General features: G+C 33.4%; 3 protein-coding genes across 3 annotated transcripts; 2 read left to right on the top strand and 1 right to left on the bottom strand.

Annotated features, from left to right (window-relative positions):
- The first annotated feature begins 2185 nt into the window (after nucleotides 1-2185).
- LOC109169716 (GEM-like protein 1) lies at nucleotides 2186-4185 on the top strand. The gene is made up of 4 exons (XM_019318603.1): nucleotides 2186-2424; nucleotides 2588-2689; nucleotides 2873-3144; nucleotides 3788-4185. Exons 1-4 carry the CDS (start codon nucleotides 2238-2240, stop codon nucleotides 3965-3967), a joined length of 741 nt encoding a protein of 246 aa, XP_019174148.1. The 5' UTR covers nucleotides 2186-2237; the 3' UTR covers nucleotides 3968-4185.
- Nucleotides 4186-12970: 8785 nt separating this feature from the next.
- On the top strand, nucleotides 12971-14270 carry LOC109169736 (zinc-finger homeodomain protein 2-like). The gene has a single exon (XM_019318625.1). The coding sequence runs from the start codon at nucleotides 13230-13232 to the stop codon at nucleotides 13968-13970; it is 741 nt and encodes a 246-aa protein (XP_019174170.1). The 5' UTR covers nucleotides 12971-13229; the 3' UTR covers nucleotides 13971-14270.
- Nucleotides 14271-21617: 7347 nt separating this feature from the next.
- LOC109169711 lies at nucleotides 21618-22643 on the bottom strand. The gene is made up of 2 exons (XM_019318592.1): nucleotides 22335-22643; nucleotides 21618-22215 (listed from the first exon to the last, which is right to left on the bottom strand). Exons 1-2 carry the CDS (start codon nucleotides 22481-22483, stop codon nucleotides 21765-21767), a joined length of 600 nt encoding a protein of 199 aa, XP_019174137.1. The 5' UTR covers nucleotides 22484-22643; the 3' UTR covers nucleotides 21618-21764.
- Between the last annotated feature and the right edge of the window lie 4147 nt (nucleotides 22644-26790).

Here is a 26790-nt window from a genome sequence, read left to right as displayed (position 1 = left end):
TAAACTCGACGATATATGTACTAATATAAGTGTAGAAATTGCGTGGAGACTCAATTTGTCACTCGGATCGATAATAATCTTATAAGAATAGATCGATTATTCGAAAACTAGTAAGTACTTGAAACCCTAATTCAAATAAACACTTCAGATATTTGTAAATCTGATGATATATATATACTAACATAAGTAGAAATTGCGTGCAGACTTAAATTGTCTCTTGATAATAATCTTACCACAATAGATCGATTACTTCTAAATAGGTAAGTATATGAGACTCTAATTCAAATAGAACACTTAAGATGTATGTAAATTTGACGATATATACTAATACAAGTAGAAATTACATGTAGACTCAATTTGTCTCTCTATCACACTCATATATGTGTTATTTTTGTAACCTAGATGCAATGAAATAGAGAACAAAGATAGTGAGAATTGGAAAACTAGATAGATAAAGAAAAAATATATATAATTCTGTTGATTCCCTTGTCATCATATCCTAATATATAATGAGGCACTTACATTATGAGAATGTTAATGATAAGCACATAAGAAAATACAGTGCCGAAATTCTGTCTGGACTCATGCGCAACCACTATGATTATCTCCTATCCAATGTTAATTAAGCTTTGCTTAATTGCTAATAAGGCTCCTCTTATAATATAAGTGTACCTATTTCCATGCATTTTACCATTTCCTTACATACTTATATACTTACATGTCACAGATTCGAACTTCAAACTTTTTATGCGCTTCAGTAGGTTGAGAAAGTATGTACATTATATCATTGTCAATTCACATTACTCATAAATTTTTGTTAGTTATTACAAATGAACGTGATTTACTTAGTGCATATCATCATTGAGTAATATGTACTGATATTTTGCTCACTTAAAACATAGAAAATGGAGTTCTCTATGTATGTTAGTTAAAATGGAAAAGAAAAAGAAGGGGTGAGGACAAGAAGTCGAGGGGAAAATAAAGCACAAAAGTGGAAAAAGTAGAACACAAAAGAAAAGGCATTGACATGATTTAACTCATCCTTTTGTTAGGGGTGTAGCTTTATAAGCTATGGTGCTAGTAAAATAAAGATGGAGCTATATATGAGCTATGTGGTACTCCCTCCCCTTTCCCTTCACACATTGAGAAGACAGAATGCAGGCAGGTGAAGTTGTTAAGAGTCTTTGATTAAAATGAACTACCAAACATCATTCTCCGTCAACACTTACGTGATCAAATTCATATTATATTTCTCATCCTCAGCTCATTACTATAATCAGATATGACTTCTATGAATTAAGTTTAAAAAGATTAAAATACTTTTTACAGTACTCACTTTCAAGTATTGCTTTTTACAGATCGTTAAAAAAAAAAAAAAGGAGTTGATTAGTAGGTGAAAGACAAAATCAAAGACTCCATTATTGTAAGTTGGTGTAAGGTTGCATTGGGCCAATAAGCAGAAGTTGGTCTGGGCTTTCCAGCACTTAGCCAGCTTGCAATCACAAAAGTTGTCCGGACAAAAATTGAAGCTGCCACACCCCTGTTCCCCTATTTAACCTTCCCATTTTCCCATAACCACTAACAACCAACAACGTTAACGTTAACGTTATCTCTTTTCGCAATCCTTAATCCCAGTAATCCCAATCAAGTTGGTTAAATTATTATTATTAATTTAATAATTATAATATTTCAAGTTTTATTTTCAGTAAATATTTATTGATCTTCTTAGTTTGAGCAGGTCAGACTAATCAGCTATAAATAATGCTTTACCGGGATATGGTTGCAAGACAATTATTCAGTGTGTATACTCACATAGTGACGATGAGTTTCTTCAATGACTGTTGTGTAGATCATATTATCAAATAATGTATATTTAGTATACAAATAATATACTTTTAGTATATTAAAAATATACATTATATTCAAGAAAAATATATTATTTGAATAAAATGTACATTCAATACACGAATAATATACATTTAGTATATTAAAAATGTACTTTTTGTTATGGTTCAATACTGTATGAATCATGGTCCACATAATAATTTGTCGTGTTTAAAAAAATTAGTTGTGGTGCCCTAAGCAGTCCAATTTTACAGCCCAAGAAAATATAGGCCCACCAGGCTTACGATTGCAGCCCAAGCGCCGAAAAACACGTGACCCAATTCTGAAATCTCGTTTTCTTCTCCACGTCTGCAAATTCGGAGGGAACGAAGAAAATCAGACGGTTATCCATCATGAGCTCCGACCCGACGCCGAAACCCGATCACTCCTCCGACTATGCTCCATACCCGAAGCTGGACCCGAAGGATACCGCCCCTGTTCCACCCTCATGGACGGGCAAGACGGCCTCCACCATGCCCGCCGACTCCAACCCCTACGTCTCCCCTGCTCCCGCGCCCGGCCCCGGCTCTTCCGTCAAAAGTGAGCATTTCTTCTTCTGTTATTTATACCGATCATTGTTTCGATGAACTTTGCCAGTTCCTGAAACGATTCTCTGCTTGATGCTCTGAATTGTTCGATAACTGCCAGATTTTAGTTAGAAACGAAACTGATGTTTAGACGTTATGATTTTGATATTTACCAGATAGAATGGATGAAATGAAAGATGCACTTGGGAAATGGAGAATGAAGGCGGCTGAGAAAACAAAGAAGGCTGAGGATCTTGCTGGAAATGTCTGGCAGCACTGTAAGTCTCACTATGATTCCAGGAACTAATGCTCAATTTGTAATCAGGAGTTGCTAAATTGGCTTGTTGAAGCACTTATTATTATTATTATTATCATTTGCAATATTTTTTAGTGTAGTTGATTATTTGTCTTGCTTACTCTTAGAGTTCTGTGGATTGTGGTTATAACTTTGGTTTGATCAGTGAAAACCGGCCCCAGCGTGACTGATGCTGCTGTGGGAAGGATTGCTCAAGGAGCAAAGATTTTGGCAGAAGGCGGGTATGAGAAAGTCTTCAGACAAGCATTTGAAACTCTCCCTGAGGAGAAACTGTTGAACGCTTATGCGTGCTACTTGTCTACTTCTACTGGACCTATCATGGGCACTCTTTACTTGTCTTCTGCAAAACTAGCATTTTGTAGTGATAATCCTGTTTCTTATATTGTTGGTGACCAGACACAATGGTGCTATTACAAGGTATGGTACTTGGTATTCCATATGCTTGATTAAATTGTCTTGTTGGAGAGTGACAAGGTGGTAATATGGTAAGTGTGTTTTAATGCAAAAGAGATATGCTATACATAGATGATCAGAAGGGGACTAGGATTGATACTTTGGTGCTTATGTGGTCATTGCTGTGAATAAAACAAAGGAAAACAATTCTTGGTAGTTAAATAATACTGAGTATAAAGTTAGAATGCATAGAAGAACAAGTCTAGTTGCTAAGTATATGACATTTTTCATGAATGGCTCACACGGATATTTGATGCCACTTGCTGTTTGGCGTTTTGTCTGTTTATTGAACATGCATCATATTTTAGTTCTCAATCTATGTGAACTTTTTCTTTCTCAGGGTACACCCTTTATTTGTATTTCTATCCTTTTACAAATTGTCTACCCTTCCCTTATAGTATGCGAGACAATTGACTAAAATGATTAAGAGGCTTGCAAGACGGGTTTCTGAGATGTACTACTATTCAGTCTGTTTGGGTCCATATGCTGTATTAAGATCTTTGATATGTTTCTATCATTTTGCAAATTTCATATACTAGTTGTCTGATTAGAGGGTACTTAACTGAATCATATATGCACATTGCATTTTTTTCCCCTCTTCAATCAGGTCATTCTGCCAATAGATCAATTGAAATCGGTTAATCCATCAGCCAGCAAAGTAAACCCAGCTCAAAAGTACATCCAGATTATCTCTGTTGATAGTCATGAGTTTTGGTTCATGGGATTCATGAATTATGATGGCGCTGTAAACACTTTGCAAGGTGCTTTGCAAGGAGTTCATCCATAGTTGGTGTTCCTTTCCTATCAATTCAGCTTAAATCAAATGATGTGTATATTGGTGTTTGGCATTTATGTGGAATGTGGTGTATATTCCAAGGCTACTCTACACTGGGTTGTTCTTCTCTTAATTTATTTTTAGTTGAAGGATGAAGATAATTAGTTGCATTTATCTGTATTGAGAATATTGTATTAATGGAAATGAAAGTATTACACTATTACATTTGAGTCTTGAGAACTTTGAAGTGGATATTAAAGTCATAATGGGCTTGAGAGCCCACTATGATGAAAACCCATACTAATATTAGAAAGGTTTTGCATCTTTTAAGAAGTTGCTAACTTAGGGCTGGTTGGACCAATAATGGTCAGTGCAGATTTTCAATCCATGAATTCTTACCATATATTTCCCATCTTTAGAGCTGTTAGAACAATCGTTATGCTATGGACCCGTGTCCAGCATGCATGCTGGACACTGTTATAGGAGTATATGTTCATAATTTTATTACTATATGTTCATAATTGTAAGTTTATAATGTCAGAGCTCTATGTTCATAATTCCATAACTGTACATTCATAATTCCGTAACTGTACATTCATAATTCCATAACTATACATTCATAATTCAATAACTGTTACTTCATAATTTTTGAAGCTCTATTTCACAATTTTAGAGCTCTATGTTCATAATTTTATCACTATATGTTCATATTGTAAGTTCATAATGTCAGGGCTCTGTGTTCATAATTGCATAATTGTACATTCATAATTGCAAAACTGTACATTCATAATTCCGTAACTGTACATTTATAATTCAATAACTATAAAATCATAATTTTCGAAACTCCATATTCACAATTTTAGAGCTCTATGTTCAGAATTTTATCACTATATATGTTCATAATTGTAAGTTCATACTGTCAGAGCTCTGTGTTCATAATTTTATAACTTACATTCATAATTCCATAATTGTACATTCATAATTCCATATATGTACATTCATAATACCATAACTGTACATTCATAATGGCACAAACGAATAACGCCGTTAACGGCGAGACAAAATCAAATTTTAAAAAAAAAAAAAACTGGAATGACGCTTTTTCCCTGAAAACGACGTCGTTTTGGACTCGTGGTCCAGGACATAATTTGCTCTGTTAGAAAAGGTTGGCCAGCCATTTGGCAGATCGGGCCAACCTCCTTAGCCCGTCTTGTCTTTTTTTGAGTACTACTGACTATGTTATGACAAATTATGTTGTGCGTCCGTGTGCACCATGCATGATGCACACGGATGTAAAAACGGTGTCGTTTTACTTAAAAAAAAAAAATCATATTCGATTGCCGTTAGTTACGTAAATATATGTTCACAATTTTATAATTTCACATTCTGAATGTATAGTTATGAAGTTATGGATATGTAATTATGCAATTCTGAATGTATAGTTATGAAGTTAAGTATATATAGTTATGCAATTCTGAATGTATAGTTATGAAGTTATGAATGTGTAGTTATGCATGCAATTTTGAATGTATAGTTATGAAGTTATAGATGTGTAGTTATGCAATTCTGAATGTATAGTTATGAAGTTATGGATGTGTAGTTATGCAATTCTGAATGTATAGTTATGAAGTTATGGATGTATAGTTCAAATTATGCACAACATAACGCCGTTAATGACAATCGAAACTTTTTTTTTTTTTTTTTTTTTTTTTTAAAGTTGGACGTCAAAACGACGTCGTTTTTGTGACTGTGTGCACCATGCATGGTGCACACGGTTGCAGGGCATAACGCTCCCTATGTTACAATGCAATATCTATTTATAACTACTTTCTCAACCTAATGAAGCACAAGAGTTAATATTGAACTCCAAATCCACAACCTTCCATATGGAAGAGCGACTTGGTGCCACTAGCCTGTCTTATCTAATCTCTCTACTCAAGTGAACTTGTCTATTTAGATTTTACCTCTTAGCAGATTACTAAAATCTTAAGTCAACTCATTCTTTAATTTATGAGAAAGTTTATAGTTGTTATCAAAGCAAATGGTCACGTGCTAATAAACAGTTCTCACAAAGATTTAAATTTGAAACTTTATGATTATCAAGCCAACTGTTTCACCAACTTGATTAGAAGTTGCCTCAGCTCACATTCTTATTATTAACTGAGAAGTGTTGTACTCAACTCATTTTGACAACTTTACACATCTCATGTGAAGTATATGAGGGGACAATTAAGATTTGATAATTACAGCGAAGCTTTGAAGGTGGTCTAGCAGGTAGATGAGAGAATTGTGTTATGATTATGTTAAGCAACAAACAAATGAGCAAAAAAACAAAGAAGCAATCAATTAATTTTTGGATGAATTGAGTATTACGTGTTGTGTGTGATTACATGCATCAAATATCAGTTGGAAAAGATGAGAGATGAGAAAAAGAGGGAATCTGATGGGTGGGATATGAATATTGGATGAGTAGACATAATGACAGCTTCATGGAAAATGGTAAACCAATATTGTGATAAGCCATTGGAAAACACAGAAAGCTAATAATGGAGTGATGGTCCACTGAATTCACCATTATCTATCTCTCTGGGCTTGGGACAGAGAGAGAGAGAAACAAAGCAATAATAATAGCGGCAATTAGAGAAGGATGTAAGGCAATAAACCAAAATTAAGAAAAGGCTGCAAAAACATGACGGAAATGGAAATGAAGGTCAGAAGCTTAGGCCCCCTTTTCGTGGCGTGTTGTCACCATCCCACACAAAAATACATAAAAACAAAGCTGAGGAAAAAGAAATAAGAATCTTTGAGTGGTTTATTAGGACAGAGGTTTGCTCACTTGCCGCCCCCCCCCCACTTAAATTAATCAATACATACACTCAATGAATTGAAGCTAATCTAAGGCCGACGGAGAGGTGAATTTTCAGGATTTCAGTTGTAGGGTATAGCGTTTCAGCCTCTCTTCTCCATAATTCTATACAGCAAATTGGGTCCTTTGTACAGCTTGCGATTATTGGTAGGTGAACTAGCCATTACTTTTCCTTTTTTTTTTTTTTTTTTTTTTTTGAAATTTTCTTTTCTTTGAGTATACATTGTCATATATATATATAAATATAATAATTAGGTTAAAATGATAACCTCTCTTAACATGTGAATCTATGTACCATTTTGCATTGTTGATCTTGTTCGATTTTGTGGTTTAATTATAATGATTTTGACCTGATAAATATATATCACTGCGCCAACTACACCATTGCATCACTCCTCAGATCGCGACTATCCAATCTCGCATCTCAACGGTGCATATGAGTTTAGATCAACGCCTCTAAAAAAAGAAAAATCTATACTTGTAATATAACTTTGTGCATCTGCAAAATAAAATTTATGGACCTAAAGAACAAAACTTGTGCACCTGACAAACAAAACTTATGCACATGAACAAAAATTATGCACCTAAAGAACAAAAGTTGTGCACTTGAAGAACATAATTTATGCACCGGACGAACTAAAGTTATACAACTGAAGAAAAATATTTGTGCACCTGAAGAACAAAAGTTATGCACTTCAAAGTTAGAAAAATTATAAAAATGTCACTGTATTTTTTTTTATTTTAAATTTTCTTCATTTTGAACAGTTGATTTGGACTAGATCAATGACTAAGATTCAACCATATATATATATATATATATATATATATATATATATATATATATATATATATATATATAAAGGGTGAGAACGGATGCGAATGAGAGAACTAGGAACCAATCACAATCATATCCATAAAAAGCGTGTTTAAAAAAAATTCCTTCAGTTTTAATCGTTGATATATATATATATATATATATATTACCCCAAAATTAAACATGTTACAGTATGAAGGAAGGTCGTTCAGTTATAGGGGATAGTGAGTTTAGTTTTTAAATTATTAGTGTATTCACTTAGCTTGATTGTTAGTTTTCAATGTATTTCTTTGATATGCAGTTACTTAAAAAAGTAGTCACTTCGTCTTATTTTATGTGTCTGATTCGATTAGTAAGTCTTTATTAAAATTATTTTAATTTCATTTTTTAAACTATTAAGTTTAATATTAATATACAAAATTTATATATTTAGAAACTATGACACTAAAAGTACTATTAAACACATAAATCAAATTTAAAAATAAGTAAAAATAATAATAAAGAAAATAAACAAAGAATAACGAAAGAATTAGTTTGACCCATGAATAATAAGTATGACACTTAAAATGTGACGGTGGAGTATTATTTTGGTGTAAACTTGGAGATGAAATTAAATAGTGCAACAATATTGTGTTCAAAATGATCTCAATTTAATATAGATGTAGAATTTACTGAGTGCAGATATATATATTCTGATAGTGACAATAAGTTTATTTCGTAAAAAAAAAACAAAAAAACAAAAAAAAAACTTAAATCTATGCTATTGGACCACAAATTAAAGTTCCTGCCATTCAAATTAATCCTTTGCAGGCACTAAATTCAGTTTTAAATCAAACTAAAAAAAAAAACAAGCTTCACATGAATAACGTAGAAGAGCACCCCCCCCCCCCCACCCCCCCAAAAAAAAAAAGAAGTTTAAGCTAAAACATCATTTTTGATAATTCAGGTAATCAGTTACTGTTCCTTGCACAATAATTAACAATTTGGACAGTCCTATATGGATTCCATTTTTATATTAATTTTGTACTATCAATTTTCATAAAATGTGAATTAATTCACAAATTAGATCACCTATGATAAGTCATGATTATTTAGTCGACTATGACAAGTCATGATCATTTAGTACAAAAGTCGATATAAATTAAATATTATTTTCTCAACCATTTTAGTTGGAACCTTTTTGTTTTAAGTTTTTTTTAGATAGAACAATATTTGGGATATTTTGATTGATTTGCTGGTTATTAATTATTATTGTAGTTATTAGAACATTTATCGTACATAAATGTTTAAAATTAAAAAGGTGTATTTGTTATTAAGGTGGATTTTTGGTAAGGGTTGTTGTCGGAGTTTTTAGGGTTAGTTACTTGGGACAATATATTAATAACCTTTTTTAATTTGTTTGGTTTGTCAATACTCCCATGTTGTGTCTGAAGATGTTAGGTGCAGCTTAGGGTAGGGATATAACTTTTGGTAAGGGTCGCTGATACATCATTTTGTTATTATTGTGATTTATTTTAATATATAATTTATCATATCTATAAATAATTATTATTTTGTGATGCTAGGACAAACACTAGGCTAGAAATGTTAAAAATTAAAAGAAACGTAATCACATCTCACCAACTATCGGTGGTTAAAAAATAAGCGAATATTATTGGGTAGATTGCATCAACAACGTGTGAAGACCTAACCGTAAACAATCATCAGGATGTGCTGTAATCTGATTAGCATATTCATTCACCTCTCTATGTATTAATCGCCCCAGGGACATAGATGAGTGATCGAAAGCCTGAGTGTGGGTGTAGTGCCCAACAATTACCCGTACTCATCTTTTTAATAGGAGAGGATCTCAGCTTAGGAAAAAAAGTAAAACGTTCATACTTATCTCGCAATTTATCTCTTCTCACAATTCCTGGGCAGGGGGAGGGGCGCCCTCAAGTTAAACATATATATACAATAATCATTTTGGCATGTAAAATGTGGTCAAATGGTGGAGTATGAAGTTTAGATTTTTGTTAACACATTGTCAGTCGAACTCGTTGCACGATAAATTTAAGGGGTAGGGTAAATGTAATGAAATACATATGCAGAATAGAAATGCAGTATAATATTTGGTTGTACTCCATTGTTTCTTAGCTGCTACATATATATAAAATAATTTTCAAGTAATTATAAATGTAAGGCACTTTGAATATAATTCATATATATGTATGTGGTTTGATTAAATGGATTTGCTAAGAAATTGGGAGAAAAAGAATGGCTCCCCAGTCCCCAGCAGCTGACATGACGTACGTACGATGTCGCATCATAGTTGTTCCCAGGCCGGTGTTGTGTTTTCATCCTTTGAGAGTTTGAGGTTGGCATCACATGTGCCTTCTGCTACATACCTACTGTCCGGTTTTTTGTTTTTGTTATTGTTTTTTTTTTAAAAAAAAAATCATAAAATGTTTGTGATAGGAATCGAACTCTCGAACTATTATTAAAAAAGACCAATCAGATTTGAACCAACGACCTCTCGATCTGCAATCAAATGCTTTGCCACTGAGCTATGGACCCTCTGTTTTTTTTTTTTTTTTTTTTTTTAAATTCTATATATATAATTAAATTCATTGCAAACAAAAATAAAAAAAATTGAAAGCCCCTCTTAATTACTATAATACTTTTCCTGTTTAATTTGAAAGTGTTAGACTATAGATCTGAAAAATGAAGTTCTTATCTAGCTTAGATATTTTTATGCTACGATAAACAAACTGTTAATGCAATTATAAAGTTAAAAATAGCGATGATTCGCTATACTAGATGCTGTATGGGAAAATAAATTATTCCAACGACTATGTCTTAATTAATCCGGGTCCAAATCAACTAACCCGAGATAGAAAAGAATAATAAGATAATAGAGATAATAAAGAAATAAGATAAATATTTTGCTAGAATATTTCTTGGATAAGTGTTTGTGTGGTACAAAGTTGTGTAATGAGAGAACATGATGATTGATGATATCTTGGCCTAGACAAGGCTTAAGCCGCTTAACTATACAAACCAGTCCCCTAACAAACCCCCTAAAAATAAAGCGGCCTTTGAGACAAGGTCAAGACCCAACTAATTTGCCTATGACTAGGTCAAATGTGAAGGAGTTATCAGGTAAAAAAATGGGTGAAATCTCAAACATTGATCCAACCAAAATCAACAGCTCAAAATGAGGATTTTTTTTTTTAAAAACGCGGTGACATTATGATAATTTTGCGTAAATTCAAGCTTAAGGTGCGTAAGTTTATAGCTTAAGGTACTTTAGATGCTTAATTTTTTTTTATTATTTTTTTTAGCTTAAGGTGATTAAGTTTAAAGCTTAACTTGCTAAAATTTACAACTTAAGGTGCGTAAGTTTATACTTAAGGTGCGTAAGTTTATACTTAAGGTGCATATGTTTGTGCATTACTTTCTAGTTTAAGGTGCATCAATTTAACTCTTACAACATTTTTGATTCGTGGAATATGCCTGTAATGGAGTAGCATTCTCGAAAATAGGCTTATCACTTTCTTTTCCTTACCTGGCCTATTCCATTTCCTATAGAATACTATTCCTATTTCTTTAAAATTCATTCTGTGAACCATTGTTCCTATTCTTATTTATTTATTTATTTATTAAACGCATCTTGAGGTCATCCGAGATAGCATTGGGTACCTAACGAAAATTAATTCATTTTTCATTCGAAGTACCCCCTCCAAAAAAAAAAAAAAAAAAAACTTTTAAAAACCTAGCTATGCACTTTCATTAATAAAGTTACTATTGAGAATCATCAAACTTTGGACTACATGTGTAAAGTCCTAACTCTCGTACTATATAGTACTCAACTTTTGCTTTACATACATATACCAATTCAACAATGTACAGTAAGTTAACACACCATCCAACCAATTCAACACGTATACAGATATTTTGACAATCTAAATTCCTTGTAATATTATCAATGATAGATAATCTAATTAAAAATTCTATAATAATTTGTATAAAATAATTACAATTTCTTTTAACAACTTAACCAAGTTGATCAGACTATTAACTTCATAATAATAATAAGGTTATAAATTCAACTCATAACAAGAGCAGTTTATTGGTTTTTTTTTTTTTTTTTTTTTTGAGTTGGGTCAGTCATGCGCTTAATCGCTTACTTCCTTGTGGTTCTTTTATTGACAAGAGTCATAATGTTGAGTTTATCCGGTGTATACTCTCAAATAGTGATTGCAGATTCTTTCCTAACTCAAAAAATAAAAAATTTAATAATTACAGTTTATGCTCTATAATTGTGGCAGACCCTATTTTAATAATTATCCAGGATTAACGTTAAGTTTATTAAAGCTTTGTTTTTATTTTAGTGTGCAGAAGAGTGAACACAGAAATGAAAATGGATAGCTGTGGCGGAGGCACGGCGGTAGCAGCCATAAATGGCGACAAGTCTCCCGATTTCCGATAGCCGCAAGTTGTTGTTTCCAAATGTTGAAGCACACACATCTTGTGTTTTCTTCCCCAAACAACCTGGTGGGGTTTCAAACCTATTCTGGGGATCCATAATCCATATCACATAATGTCTGGGGTCCTGTCACTTATTTATATATATATATATATATATATATATATATATATATATATATATATATATATATATATATATATATATATATATATATATATACACACCCCCACCCCTACCCTGTCACATTTAACCTTATATTCACTCTCCATAGATACATACATACATATAGATGACAATTACAGTGTGGGAGTTACACCTAATATGACGAAATCGTTACTATGTATCACACGGGTCAAAATACAGAGCTCCGGGTGAAAAAGTTCGCCTTTTGTAAGCAAATATAATTAGTGATAACCCGAATTAAAAAATGATGAAATTAAAGAAGCAAAGCAGCAGGCTTTAATTTGTCAGCAATTAGCATGTAGAAGACGTCACCAGTGTCAGACACGTTATTTTCCATTTTCATGCTTACTGGAAAGTAATTTCAGAACCATAAGGCTTTTACCATTATTTGCCTAAATATTCTCAGTCCATTGAAGCAATCAACCCTAGTGTTCTCACCTTAGGGAGCAACCATTTTCACCTCCTTTTTTTAACCGCACACCTTACTTAATTAACACAGTACAAATTAAAGACTAATTAACTAATCACTAATTACTGATCACATTGTTTAGTAAATATGAGGGTTGAGTGTTAAGAGTAATGGAAACATATACTAACCCTCCTATCATTTCACTTCATTTATTTAATAATATTAATATTTCTGAATTGTTTATTGCAGAAAGGGTAATTCATGTCCACACCCTTCTCTTCTTCTTATCTCCTTCTTCTCTGATCACCTTCTCCCATCACTAATCACTAATCTTTTTATTTTTCAACTCCTTCTTCTTACTATATATATAGACACAGAGTTTTGTAATTAAACCAAAACCATATTTACATACACATTTATATATGTGTGTGTATTTGTATGGGTTTTTGGAGTTTGAAGAATTGATTGTAATTGATGGATCTGATATGATGTAGATTCTTGTGAAATTTTAAGAAGCGGATATATAAGAGGATGGAGATGGAGATGGAGTTTGATGAGGAGCGCGAAGAGGAGATGGAGATGGAGGATATGGAGGAAGCTGGGAATTATCAGACGCCGGCGGGGAGAGGAATGGAAGGTGCTCCGGCGGGGGGTGTTGGGAGGAAGAGCGGCGGCGGGAGCGCGGCGGCGAATACGACGACGAATTATCGGTATAAAGAGTGTTTGAAGAACCATGCGGTGGGGATTGGCAGGCACGCGGTGGACGGTTGCGGCGAGTTTATGCCGGCGGGGGAGGAAGGGAGTTTGGACGGACTGAAATGCGCGGCGTGCAATTGTCACCGGAACTTTCACCGGAAAGAGGCGGAGAGTGAGGGGTACGCGCGCCACCAAAGCCCTCATCATCACCTCCACCCGCTCCACCACCACTTCTCCACTTTCTCCTCCTACCGGTCCCCCCACCCGTCCGGCTACCTCCACGTCACCCCGCCGACGCAGCACCGCCCGCTGGCGCTCCCCTCCTCGTCCCGGGACGAGGAGGACATGTCCAATCCCAGCAGCAGCGGCGGCGGCGGTTCAAAGAAGCGGTTCCGGACGAAGTTCACGGCGGAGCAAAAAGACAAAATGCTGGCGCTGGCGGAGCGGTTGGGGTGGCGCATACAGAAGCAGGACGAGGCCGCCGTGCAGCAGTTTTGCGCGGAGGCGAACGTCAAAAGCCACGTGTTCAAGGTCTGGATGCACAACAACAAACACACCCTCGGTAAAAAACCCTAATTTCCTTTGCTTTCATCTTCCTTAAAATCACCAGTACTTGAGAGACCTCCCATGGCGGCTTCCTTCCTATGCATATGGAAATGTCATTATTATTTAATTAACCATCCAAATCATCACTTCAGAACACTCAGATTAAGAAACTATTTAGTTTAGGGTTCCTTAATCTCCTATCCAATCATCTAATCCCATCCTATCCTTTAATTAACCACCCAGTTCTCTTTTCCCCCTTAATTTTGTATCTTTCTCTGTAGACTGTAATACAGTACCGATTAATGAGTTTCAAGATCATCATTTCTTCAACTAAACCTTCACTTCACTCTTTGAATTTCTGACATTGATGATGATGCTGCAATTCACTTTTTTGCATTTTTTTAAAAAAATTTAATGACGAAAGAAATCCCAGTGATTTTAAAAATAAGAATCATGTTTCATCACTCGACATAGTACTGTGCTTTTATAGTAGGAATCAACATATGTATTTTCCCAGATACAAAGCAAGATTATTAGCTATATATCTCTGATACGTGTTTGACATGCAACGGAAAAACTGGAATCCGGTTTTTCTTCAATTCTGCCATTTATTTATATTAATTACTGCTAAGCTAGCCTGCAGCCTGCAGGCGGCTTTTACTGCTTTCAGTTCATCTTAACCTGCATGCATTTTGCCTTGAAATATGTGGTCTGATCTGCCCTTCACAAGTTCTGATCTTTTATTGTTTTCCTAACTCAAACAAAACTGTTCTTTAAAATAAACCTCGCTTCATTCGTACATACGATTTAATTCCGCAACGTTTCGTCCATCTATCACCGTATGTCTGATGTTTATGTGTCGTACCTCGTCTGGGATCAAAGTACACATACTTTGTATGTATGTTTGCTAAATTTGTACTGAGTTTTACTACATGTACTTCCAAATCTTACTTCATTTGAAAGGTGGTTTTGTCTGTTGGAGAAAGAGAGGTATAAGGAAGGAGCTGTCGGAAAAATATCACAAAATGGATCGGTACGGTCGTGGCATGCTACTGCTGCCTGCATGTGGGCTGTCTGCAATCCCTTGGATGGAACTTGTCTTGTCACTTTAGTTGATCGGAGATAAATCAGCATAAATTGAACTGATCAGGGTTAATACACAAATTTTGTAATAACGAATAATTTTAAGATGGATAGGCAAAATCCCACAAGCTCTCAATGGAGCTAGGAAACTTTTTTCTTTTAGGGGGTGTTTGGTTGGATGGAAATCAAATTTCATGGAAAATGTTTTCCTAAAAGTGTAGGAAAATGTTGTTTTATGTTGTTTGGTTGGATGGAAAATCTTTTCCATAGGAAGTTGAGTTCCTAAAGTTGAAGGAAAACAAAATCCTAGCAAGACATTGGTATTTTGTTTTCCAAAGGATTTGGGAAGAAAGTATTACAATATTGGACTATTTTACCCTCCTCAAAGTTTATTAATTACACATGTATATATTATTGTTAAGGGCATATTGGTCTTTATATTCATAATTCCTTACCATTCCAAACCCAACCAAACAATAGAATTCATATTCCCAGTAATTTCTTTTCCACCAACCAAACAATGGAATCCATTTTCCTGGTAATTTGTTTTCCATGGAATTTGAATTCCATTTCCCATCAAATATTTTCCAACGAACCAAACGGGCTGTTAATGTCTTGGCCTAAGCTACCACCATTAGAATGTACAGTGCTATTAATTATTTGAAGATTAATATAATCCTTTGATAATCCATCCTCATCAAGGTCGACTAATATCTAGATTTGTACTATACTACTGTTCAATATGGTTGTTGGAGGGTGCGGTGCACATTGAACATAGGGTAATATGGTAGTAGTTACACTCGATATCAGAACTTAAAGGTGGCCCCTGAGCATTAGTGAAGCAAAGGTTAGAAAGAAACAAGTGTCAACAGCGTTGTTGACAATTGAAAGTGGGGACGAGGTTCAATTCCAACTGATGATTATATTTGGACGCTAATTCAACAAGCTTTTGATTCTTGACTTATTGAGACCACAATTAATATAATGATTTATCTTTTTTAAAATATCTTAAGAACTAAATAGGACCCTTAAAATTAGGGTTCAAACTCAAGAAATAAAAGTTGGGCCATAATCGCCTATTAGAGTTGTGTATTTCAAGCTAATTAAATGTTTTTTTTTTTCCATTTTTTTTTTGTCGTACGCAGTAGTATTTGGTCACACATGACATCTTGGATGCCCTGCAAAAAGAAGAACATAAAGTAGACGTATTGGCATTCCACTTCATTGCCATGTCTCTTTATTCATATTCATGATATAGACATCAATCTTTTGCTTTTTCCCTAGTAACATCCACATTTAATCTTCAACAACAACAAGGGAGAAGAATGAATAAGACATATATATATATATATATATATATATATATATATATATATATGTTCACCTTTAAGTAGGAGAAAATTATACTTTTTATCTTTTAGTTATAAGATAATTGCGAACTTAATTCTTATGTTATAAGTGGCATTACTTTAGTTCTTATTTTTTTAGTAAGGGAAACCCGCAGTCACTATATCCAAGTGTGTGCATTGAGTAAATCACGTCTTATAATTCTAGCAAGCAAAATATCACAAAGAGATAAACCAATCTAAGTTGTCCATAACTGACCAACTCAAACGGGTGGAAGTCGATCTTAGAACCTTGTAGTTCTCATGTTTTGAGCAAAGTGATATTTTCGGGCTCTTTGTTAACACAAGTCTATCAAAGCTTATCAATACTTTTCAAACAAATCTAATTACTCAAGGCTAATAATGGAACTCCATCTCCTTTTTTTTTTTCTTCTCCAAATTGACAACGCAATGGCCTACGGTTCTATGTTTATGGTAATACAACAGTTAATAGATCGAGGGAAAACTTTGGAAAAATGACCAGAGATCGAGTCTCACCAGCGGCAGTGCGGGAGCAACCTCTCAAAGTGAGGGGGTTCCTTGTGCGCAGTGAGCACAGGTCTAGCCTATGTGGTTCATATTGTTGAGTTACCATGATTTACATCCTCTCAAATGCTCTGTCGGGTCGGGGTGTGGAGGAATCTTAGGGTTGGGGTTCAGCCTTTTGGAAGAATAGTTAATAGATCACAAGAATTGAAAGTGTAGCTTTACCGCTAACAACTTAAAATCTAAAGCATATAACATAAAGATTTAAGTTTGCTTCTACCTATAAACTAGGATTAAAAGTATAATTTTTCATAAACAAATATTTGACAAAGCTAAGGTTTGTATTAAAAAGTCAATTAAGTGTTAAGAATATTTATGGCTGATATCTTGACTCTGATACCAAATTGAAGCATGTGCACCATCTCAACTAAAAATCTAAGCTGATAGTTAGATTGCACATTAATAGTTATATATATGCTCAACACGCCTCCTCACGTATGCAGGCCAATTATTTTTTGGGATTCAAGCAACACGTGGACCGTAGTTTTTTTATCGGGTGACGTGCCATTAAGTAATTCTTAATTACAACGATCTAACGCATGCAGGAAGTTAATTGTAATCTGGCGAATTGAATACAAAATTGTTGATTCATGGGGCCTGACCAAGATTCTCAGAGACAATACTGGCTTGGAAGCTTGCATAGTTAGGTCCATTTCATGGCATGCAGTGGCCTTGGACGCTTCGATCTGTTTTGGGTCCAATTAACTAACATACAAACTAATTGGTTACATATTATTCCATGTGTTACGTTGGGTCCAGTTAATCTTTCACAAAAATTTAGAGCTACAGTCAAGTTCAACATTATGTCGGATGGCCTGGTGTACATTTTAAATGTAGTGTTGACTTTAAAATGAATTTAAACCAAATGTAATATGAAATACTTTCAAAATCGTGATTTTTCATTTTTTTTTTTGTACTAATAGTCAAACTTACAGGATTTTTTTTAGTTTGATTTACTTCTTATGTGTGGTTTACATAATATTACTCAATATTTAGGAATAGAATTTACCTATTGTATATCCTCTGAGTAGTGGAGCTGCGAGTATCCTTTATCATTAAAAAAAACATGAACACAATCTTTTGTACCAGTAATAAAATTTTTAAACAACTTATTAGACTTTAAACATTATGATTTTTTTTTCATCAGTTAAAAGAACAATACTACTTATAGGAAATCATATATTTTAATAGTGGTTCAATATGGTAGGTTGCATCAAGTATTTATCACATGTCCATACAAATATAATAAAGCATAAATACGCTCCAACCGTCCAATATTATAAATTTATAATTAAACTTCCGGAACGTTATTTAAACGTTGCCGACAACGGACGAATTTTTAAAAAATAAAAAATAAAAGGAAATAGGTAACACATTTATTTTATTTTTGCCACGTAATATTTTGAAAACATTTGGTCTATTCATTTAATATTTAATATATATTGAGTAAACTCTACTTCTTGCAAACCATTCGAGATAGAGGTAAATCACATTATGTGTTGAAATTATTATCATTTGAATACATCCCTTGGCATAAAGGTGACTCGTGTTCCGACCAAGGCATAGGTGGGTAAGGTCGATCTAATAAGACAATGTGGGTCGAGCGCCCAAGCACTGACTCACTATCACTTGGAATTCTCAATCCCAACCGACTTAATTACTACTTTTTGGATATAAAATTGTTATAACTATCATATATTCTTGTTGACAGGTGTCTACACCGAGACAAAACTGCTTTAGTACATGTATAAGCATAAATTAACTCCCTTGTAAGGTTTAGATGCATGCTCAAGTTGTCTATAAACACAACATACAACATGTATTTTAGATAGCGGTGGATACTTTGCCAAGTTGAATATACTTTGCTCATAGTTCTCCTCGAGTGCCAAGAACTATATATTGTCAATCCATATTTTGCTCTCTTGATTGGTTGATCATCTTATATAAACATCTAGTAGTTTATGTTAGGATTATTGGGTCATAAACACCAATATCATATAATTATATCTAAGAAAATTTTATTATACCAAAGATTACATCTCGTGATCAGTGATACAATTGAATAACTATCTCTATTTATTGACTATTTATAAATTAATAGATTTTACAATAAATTTAACAAATAAGGACAAATCTAATTAGATGTGCTAAAATCGTCCTTGTATGTGCTTTGTTTGACCTTTGATATATTTGCTTCTTTTTTACTTTAAATTTTATTCTTAAAAAAAGTTGTAAATTTAGCCAAACAATATTGTTTGCAAATTTGAGAAGTACTTTTTGTGATAGATATGAAAGAAACAATTTTCTCTCTTTCGTAAGAAATCTTAATTTGAAGATCTTTTTAAAAGGTTTTTGTTTTTGAAAAGCAAAAGTTTCTTTTTTATTAGCTCATTTTAAAATAAAGTTGTTAATTTCCATCTTATCTACTTAAACCAAGCAGCCATTATATATAACTCTTTTTTTTTTTTTTTTTTAAAGAGCCATTATATATAACTTGATTCCGTGAAATTAACGAAAATAAATAAGAAAAATATGAATTTTTTTTTTTTTTTTTTTTTTTTTTTTTTTTTACCTCTCATGTATTCATAGATACAGAATATAAGTGATTATTTGGGACAATCCCAATTGAGGTAGTTAGATAATTAGTTTGATATTCTTTAGCTAAATCATTCAACAATGAATTTGTTTTTCCATTTATGATCTTTTGACGGATAGAGTCACAAGACAAACTTTACCCAGAGCCCAACTTTGTACAGCGAATAGTTAGCAGATGCATATAACTTTAAAAAAATTTCTAAAGAAACACTAAAAAGATACAAAATATATTTAATTCAAATGGGAGGCCTAAAGTTGATTTTCGAAAAGTTTCACATTTTATGCATTTGATTTTTTTTTTTTTCAATTTAAAAAATATAGTTGGACAAAATAGCATTTACACATGTTTTAGTTGTTGGTGTAAAATGAAAAAAAAAAATTAAAAAAATAATAAAAAATTGGTGTAAGTTACTGGACCAAGCAGCTATTCAGTCCGAAGAAACTGTGTTGCTAGGCCCAACAACGAGTCGGATTTATTATTATTGTTGTTGTTGTTGTTGTTGTTATTGTTGTTGTAAACCACTGATTTTTTAAATTATAAATATAATAATTCAAAAAGTAATATATTTTACAAATATAATAATTAAGAAAGTTATATATGTTGAATAAAATAGATATAAAATAGCAATGTATTGTGTGATGAATAATGCTTCTAGTTGAGAATGTTAATCAATGTATTCATTGTACTAGAAATAATATTTATGATAGATAATTTTTGTTATATGAATGACCCGTTTAAATATATATTATATAAATAATAAATATGTTTTGAAATTAGACATGTAATAAGTAATAAATATATTTAGAAAATTAGAAATAAAAACTTTAATTTATTAATAGTATACATAATAATTTAGGAAGTAATAAATATTTTACACCAATGGACACAGTCAATATTACCTTTCTCTTTTTAATGATGTGGCATCTTTTTCTTCATTGATAGTGTATATGATTAATATTTGATGCACTACGAGTGCATAAATACTATATACCAACGCTAAAGGAGAAGATGTCACATCATCAAACCCTATATAAAGAGAGAGATCAATCTTTCTATGAATGATTGTAATAATGACACGTGAAGTGAGAGTCGAATATTACATGTCACTAATTACAACCCTAAAAATAATATATATGAAGCAGATGTAATATCGTGGTTAGCATCTAGCCAGGACAATAATTCCCAAGTCGTCCTAAACCATAATACTATAATTCATACCTTTGTGTTGTGCAATACGAATGTTATGATTTTGTCGGTTGCCCAATCCAATCATCAAACCAAAACCTTAGGCTAGCTGCACTCATCATTCTTTCAACAGCTCATCATCGACGAAACAAACACACTACAACACTAAGATTCTAATTCTCAACAGCTCACTAATCACATATATAATTCATTTCCCTTAATAATATATTAATCATACATATTTAAACTACAAAATCATTTATAAAAATTTGACGTTTTCACGAAGATATATATATAACATTCGGTCGAGTCTTACGTACCCTAAATTCTTAAACGCATAATAACTTGAAACCCAAGATTAAGTTGTAAACTTTGAGAACGTAAAGAAAAGTATGTCAATGCAAGAATGATTGCCAACATAATTATGCCACGGTGTGAGACACCACATAGTGATTAGTGTATAGAAATTCCTAACCTATATGTATATGCATGTGTATGTATATGTACGTAAACATTTGTGTCGTTTTGAGGTTGTTCCAATATCTGGTATTCATCCTCTTACAAGTGTTAAAAGAAATTTTTTTTGAACAAGAGAGAAACTCGCAGTCATTTTTCAAGGATATGTATTTAGTGAATAATGTCTTGTGATCCAAACCGATAAAAAATTATAATAAAATAAATGAACTTTAAGTTATTCATAATCTACTGGCTCGAACCAAGGGTGTGTTGGGGAATTGAATGTGAGAGAAGATGAAGTCAAGGTCAATGAGAGACTCCATTAACCCTAGTTTGCTCTTATATATGTACTGTCAGTCTGTCATTCATCAAAGGGTTCATTCCAAGATAACATTCCAAGTCTATGTATGTATGTGCATTTGCGTGTAAAAGGAATTTTTGGGACCATGAAAATGAAAACCACAAGAACAAAAACAAAAATAATAAAGCCCAGAAAAAAGAAAAATCTATGAGAAAATTGATTATTATTATTTTTGTATCATCAAAACAGTATATTTTATTCAATAATTTTAGCTAGCTTGAGACCTCTTCCAAAAGCTTGTACCTTCTCACCTTGTTTCTAAACACAGGTTTTACGATTCCGTTTTCCGACTTAGTCCTCCTCAGCCTCTCCTCAATGCTGCCGCCACCGCCGGCGGCGACCCTTTTTCTGGCGACCACCGACGGCGGCGATTGTTCCGGCGACGGGTTCGTCTTCTGTTTGGTGATGGGAGGAGGACTCTTGACTCGCAGCTTCATAGGGGCCTTTTTCCCCTTTGGGCTTGACCCTTTACATATATTCTTTTCATGAGACGACGACTGCTGCGGCGGCGGAGGCGGCGGGAATTTTTCATTCTTGATTTTCCGATCACCTTCCGTTTTGACTCGACACGACGACGAGGAATTCGAAGAGTTATCCTTCTCGCTTAGGCACCAGTTGCAGAGGCGATAAGACTCCGCTTTCGGATACAAATTGCTGCAATATCTGCAACAAATTAAACAACATAGAATCAATTAAAACCAACCTTAGCTTTCTCGAAATCAAATGAAACCCTGCAGATCAGAGACGAAAATCTAGAAATCCAAACCAATCGAATCAATCACCTGTGCTGGGATCTAACTTGGCAAGATTTGCATCGGAAAAGCTCAAACGACAGCCCATGATCTCCACACATGCAACACTCAACACCGGAATCCGCCGACGCCGGAGCACTGCCACTGCCACTCCCTTCTCCTTTGCTGCCGGTTGTCATCTTTGTGTTACTATGATTTTCTGTCTCATATTATACATGGATCACAAGACTATATTTATAAATATATATACGTATATATATGGTTCAGAGCTTGGGAATTGGGATGTGTGTATATATATAATGCGCGTGTATATATATATATAGAGAGAGAGAGTATATGGAAGCTAGGAGGGGGGGGGGGGGGGGGGGGGGATAGATGGTGGGTTTGTCTGCCACACAAGAGAAAAGATGAATAATAGAGGGGCATTTTTTCTTGAAAATTGACATGATATCATTATCAGGTGACCCGTGTGTGACAAGGACCTAATGCATTTTTAAAATTTGACAAAATTTTTCCAAATAATAATAATAATTTGATAATTACAAAATTACAAATTTAACTATCAACGATAACAGTATATTACATTTTATTTATTTATTTCATTATGAACTTATGAGCAAATTAAGCTGATTTACTTCCTTATAAATTTTTACTGATTAGGAATTAAGATCACAAGACATGATTTACCCAGTGTACATTCTTAAATAGTGACTTCAGGTTTTTGGTAACTCAGAATAATAATATTTACAATTAGTTGCCAAAGGTGAACGATTTGGAGGCCATTTTATGTTTGTTTATTCCTTCAACGATTGTTTCTGTCAATGACTTTAAGCAAACATTATTATCTAATTTTTTTTAATGCAACCAAAATTATATATATAAAATTATCGTAGCTCGTTGGCCACGATGGACAATGTTGATTAGACCGTCATTATATATGATTTTAGATAATAAAGTTGATGACCAAGACCAATTTTAATGTTTAAAAAAGTTGTGGAAATTTTTTGATAGATGCCCAATACTCACGTTTCAGACTTGACTATAACTTGGTCGAAAAAAGCAATCTCCTCTTTTCTTTTTAAATAACTTGTTTTGAATATTTCTTCATAAATATAAATTTGAGACTTCTAAAGTCTCAGTGATGGGTGGATGGATATTAACTTTTTGTGTTTCAATAGATTGAGAAAGTAGTTATGAACAGATACTGCAATGTAATAGAGTCAGTAGTATTCAAAAAAAAATCGAGACCTCTATATTATATATATTAATTGGTAAATTAAAGAGTCACTCAATCAAATGACATGTGTACGTGTTCGTTATGTTCTTCCCGATTATGTTGTTTATAATGATCAATTTATAAATTTTACGATAGAGCTGTTTTCACTTTTGATCTCCCAATTATTGGACCTATTAATATTTAGTTCTTAACTTCTTCTTCTTCTTCTTCTTCTTCTTCTTCTTCTTTTTCACATTTGATCTTTCTGATCAATTATTCACACAACCTTTGTCAAAATTTCAACATAACAATCATGTTAGTTATTTGAAAGAGTGTTTATGTTATTAGATTCTGAGTAACATGTGGACTACACATGTGAATATAGTAGTATTGCAGTTAGTGTTATTGAAAATTAGACATGATTGATCGAAAAATAGATCGAAAAAAAAAAATAGCAAGAATTTGATAGTCGTCCACTAAATATTTAAAAAAACAATTGATATTCATGGACCCCGAAAGAAATGTCTAAGTAAGTGGAGCATGATTTTCATATCAGAAGATCACGTATTCAATTCTTGCTAACATTTTCTTGATCGAGCACATCACACAAGATTTTTTTAGTGCAATTTACATCTCAATGTATGATTTACAGGCTATTACATATGATCAGAGTAGTGGCTGGTCCAAATTTAAATGAAATACAATAGTCGAGAAATTAAAAGTAGCAAGACTCTTTCATGATTTTTTTTTTTTAAACCAATAGCATATGTTAACCCTAAAGTAGTGTGGCATCATATCACTTCAACTCAACTTTCTTTTGTACAAAAAATGAAAAAAAGAAATGTTCAAAGGGGACATCAGATTGAATTATTCTTTTCCATATAACGTACGGAGTATAAGAGGAAATTGAGTTTGATACGCACCATCAATATTTTGATGGAGAGAAATAGTTGGAGTTTTATAAACGAAAAGTTTGCTTCCTTATTTAGGCTGATATTCCAATTAGATAATTTCACATCCTTTTAAGATCTCATCAAATTTAGTACCACAAAGTCAACAATACATAGTTTTACGCAAACCTACTATTGGTTTTTTATTTTCTTTTAATAATAACAAATCTAATTTTCGGACTTTATTCCACTATATTTATGACGATTGGGTATTTCTTTAGTACCAAAATGCCCACTATAATTTGTATATTCTTATCAGTTATATGTAGTGAATAAAATTTATATACTTGACATATTGTATAATACTCATTGATACACTGAAGTCTACGACAGCAAATATCATGATAACTTGTGACAAGTAATAGATGAGGCTAGTTGGTTAAGCAGCACAACAAATCTATCAAAATGCTATGACGGCTTTGTGACAACTATGCTAGTCCAATTTGGCATTGTGAAAAGCATAAGAGTATCTTTATCCCGGTAAGTGTATCTCATTTTTAAAAGTAGGTCCCACATCAAAATCATCAAATTTAAAATTACTTCACTATTTTTTCTATACATCTACAATACTCTCTCACTTTAAAAAACGGTCTCACATTCACATCACAATTTTAAATTCATATATTTAAAAAAAAAAAAAAAAAGATTTTGATGCCAAATGGCCGCAAAAGCTGCTATTTGGCAGTAAAAATAATGGGTTGAAAACTTGCTAAATAATTTTTTGTTGCCACCTCACCTAGCAAGTCGGCCTAGTATTGCTCACTCAGTGGAGGAGGCCATGCCAGGAGGATTTGAATGTTCATCTTCTCGATCATCTTTGGTCGGATGAGTCTTCCAGAACACTAACTTCTTGGATCTAATTCTATGAGCTTACTATTTGATTTTTGGACCAATTGGACTACCTTATAATCCCATCAGTTAGTATATCGTGTAGAGAATAATTTGTATGCTTTTGTACTATGTTTTGTTCAAGTTTTATATAAATAATAATAATAATAATAATGTATGCATAGTATAATTTGTAATCTTAATTAATATGAAAATTGGATTGGAGGAAAGGAGATGTAGGGATGAGGGATGGAGGTTCCTTAGCTTAATTAGCTTGTTGTTGAAAGTAAAAGAAAAAGTGGTCCACACGTATTGTACAAGGACTAAGGAGTACATAATAATGACAAGGAAAGAAAAGAAACGCGGAATTGGATGAATATATAATCAATTCCATGTTGATCGCCAAAGGCTACGGCAATACACAATACGTGTTGTTGTGAAGAAGCAACCTTAGCTTATTTACATGCACCAAATCCGGCACTGGTCTTGTGAACCACGGGGCCCCTACCCCTCCATTTTCTAGAAGTTTCCACTTTCCACGGACACTGGAACTAAAGTTGTGGCATACCCACACCATTTCTACTTACATTTCACTTATTTTAGACACAAACCTCCACCATAACTAACACTTTCGCGCTTTGGGTGCGGGTGCGGGTGGGGTAATTAATGTTTCAGCTTTTCACTTTACAGGAGGTTTGGTTGGAGGGATTTTAAATTTCCTTCCCACATAATTCCAAAGATCATTAAATTTCGTAGTTTGGTTGGAGGGAATTGCAATTCCCCCATTTTCATGGAATTAAAATTCCATGTCCCCCCGGGATTTTAATTCCTGAGAAAAAATAGGTAGTGATGAGTCAAAATTACCCCTTCCCTTTTTAACCTAAAATTAATGTCTATAACAACAATAATGAACATTTTTGACTTTATACTACTTATTCCCTTTCAATTCCCATGTATATCAAACATTGAAATTGAAATTCCTAGTAATTATATTCCTGTCAACCAAACACTGGAATTTAAATTCCCACTTTATTCCCAGTAATTCAACTCCCATGGAATTACAATTCCTTTCCCACATAATCCCCTCCCTCCCCCCCCCCCCCCCTCCAACCAAACGCCCTGTTAGTACTAGGAAAAAAATTCTTTAGATTTTGAAGTGAGAAGATATATTATTAAAATTTTCACGATAATGATATATTGTAAAAATTAATATCTAACTCCAGGGACGGAGCCAAAGGGAGGGCGGGGGGTCAGCTGCCCCCCTCACCCCACCTCACCCCCACCCCATATATAGTCTTTGTATGTATATATGTATATATAGTACAGGGTTTAGTATTAGTATAAAAAAACTATAAAATGTTAACAAGAATAAGTGAGTTAGAGTATGTGGTATAGCACATATTTGATAATAATGAGGTTTAGCGTTCAAATCTTGGCATCAATATAGTTTTACAATTCTTTTTACTCATTCCCCATGACTTCAACAAAGTCA

This window comes from Ipomoea nil, unplaced genomic scaffold (assembly GCF_001879475.1).
Source record: "Ipomoea nil cultivar Tokyo-kokei standard unplaced genomic scaffold, Asagao_1.1 scaffold3321, whole genome shotgun sequence".
Lineage (NCBI taxonomy): Eukaryota > Viridiplantae > Streptophyta > Magnoliopsida > Solanales > Convolvulaceae > Ipomoea > Ipomoea nil.
This window is presented reverse-complemented; position numbering and strand designations above follow the sequence as displayed.

Excerpts from the sequence above, each read along its gene's own strand:
- LOC109169716 (XM_019318603.1), top strand. The coding sequence starts at position 2,238 with ATGAGCTCCGACCCGACGCCGAAACCCGATCACTCCTCCGACTATGCT. Across the intron at positions 2,690-2,872 it reads TGGAAATGTCTGGCAGCACT|TGAAAACCGGCCCCAGCGTG; the intron begins GTAAGTCTCACT and ends TGGTTTGATCAG. Across the intron at positions 3,145-3,787 it reads CACAATGGTGCTATTACAAG|GTCATTCTGCCAATAGATCA; the intron begins GTATGGTACTTG and ends CTCTTCAATCAG.
- LOC109169736 (XM_019318625.1), top strand. The coding sequence starts at position 13,230 with ATGGAGATGGAGATGGAGTTTGATGAGGAGCGCGAAGAGGAGATGGAG.
- LOC109169711 (XM_019318592.1), bottom strand. The coding sequence starts at position 22,483 with ATGACAACCGGCAGCAAAGGAGAAGGGAGTGGCAGTGGCAGTGCTCCG. Across the intron at positions 22,216-22,334 it reads CAAGTTAGATCCCAGCACAG|ATATTGCAGCAATTTGTATC; the intron begins GTGATTGATTCG and ends AATTTGTTGCAG.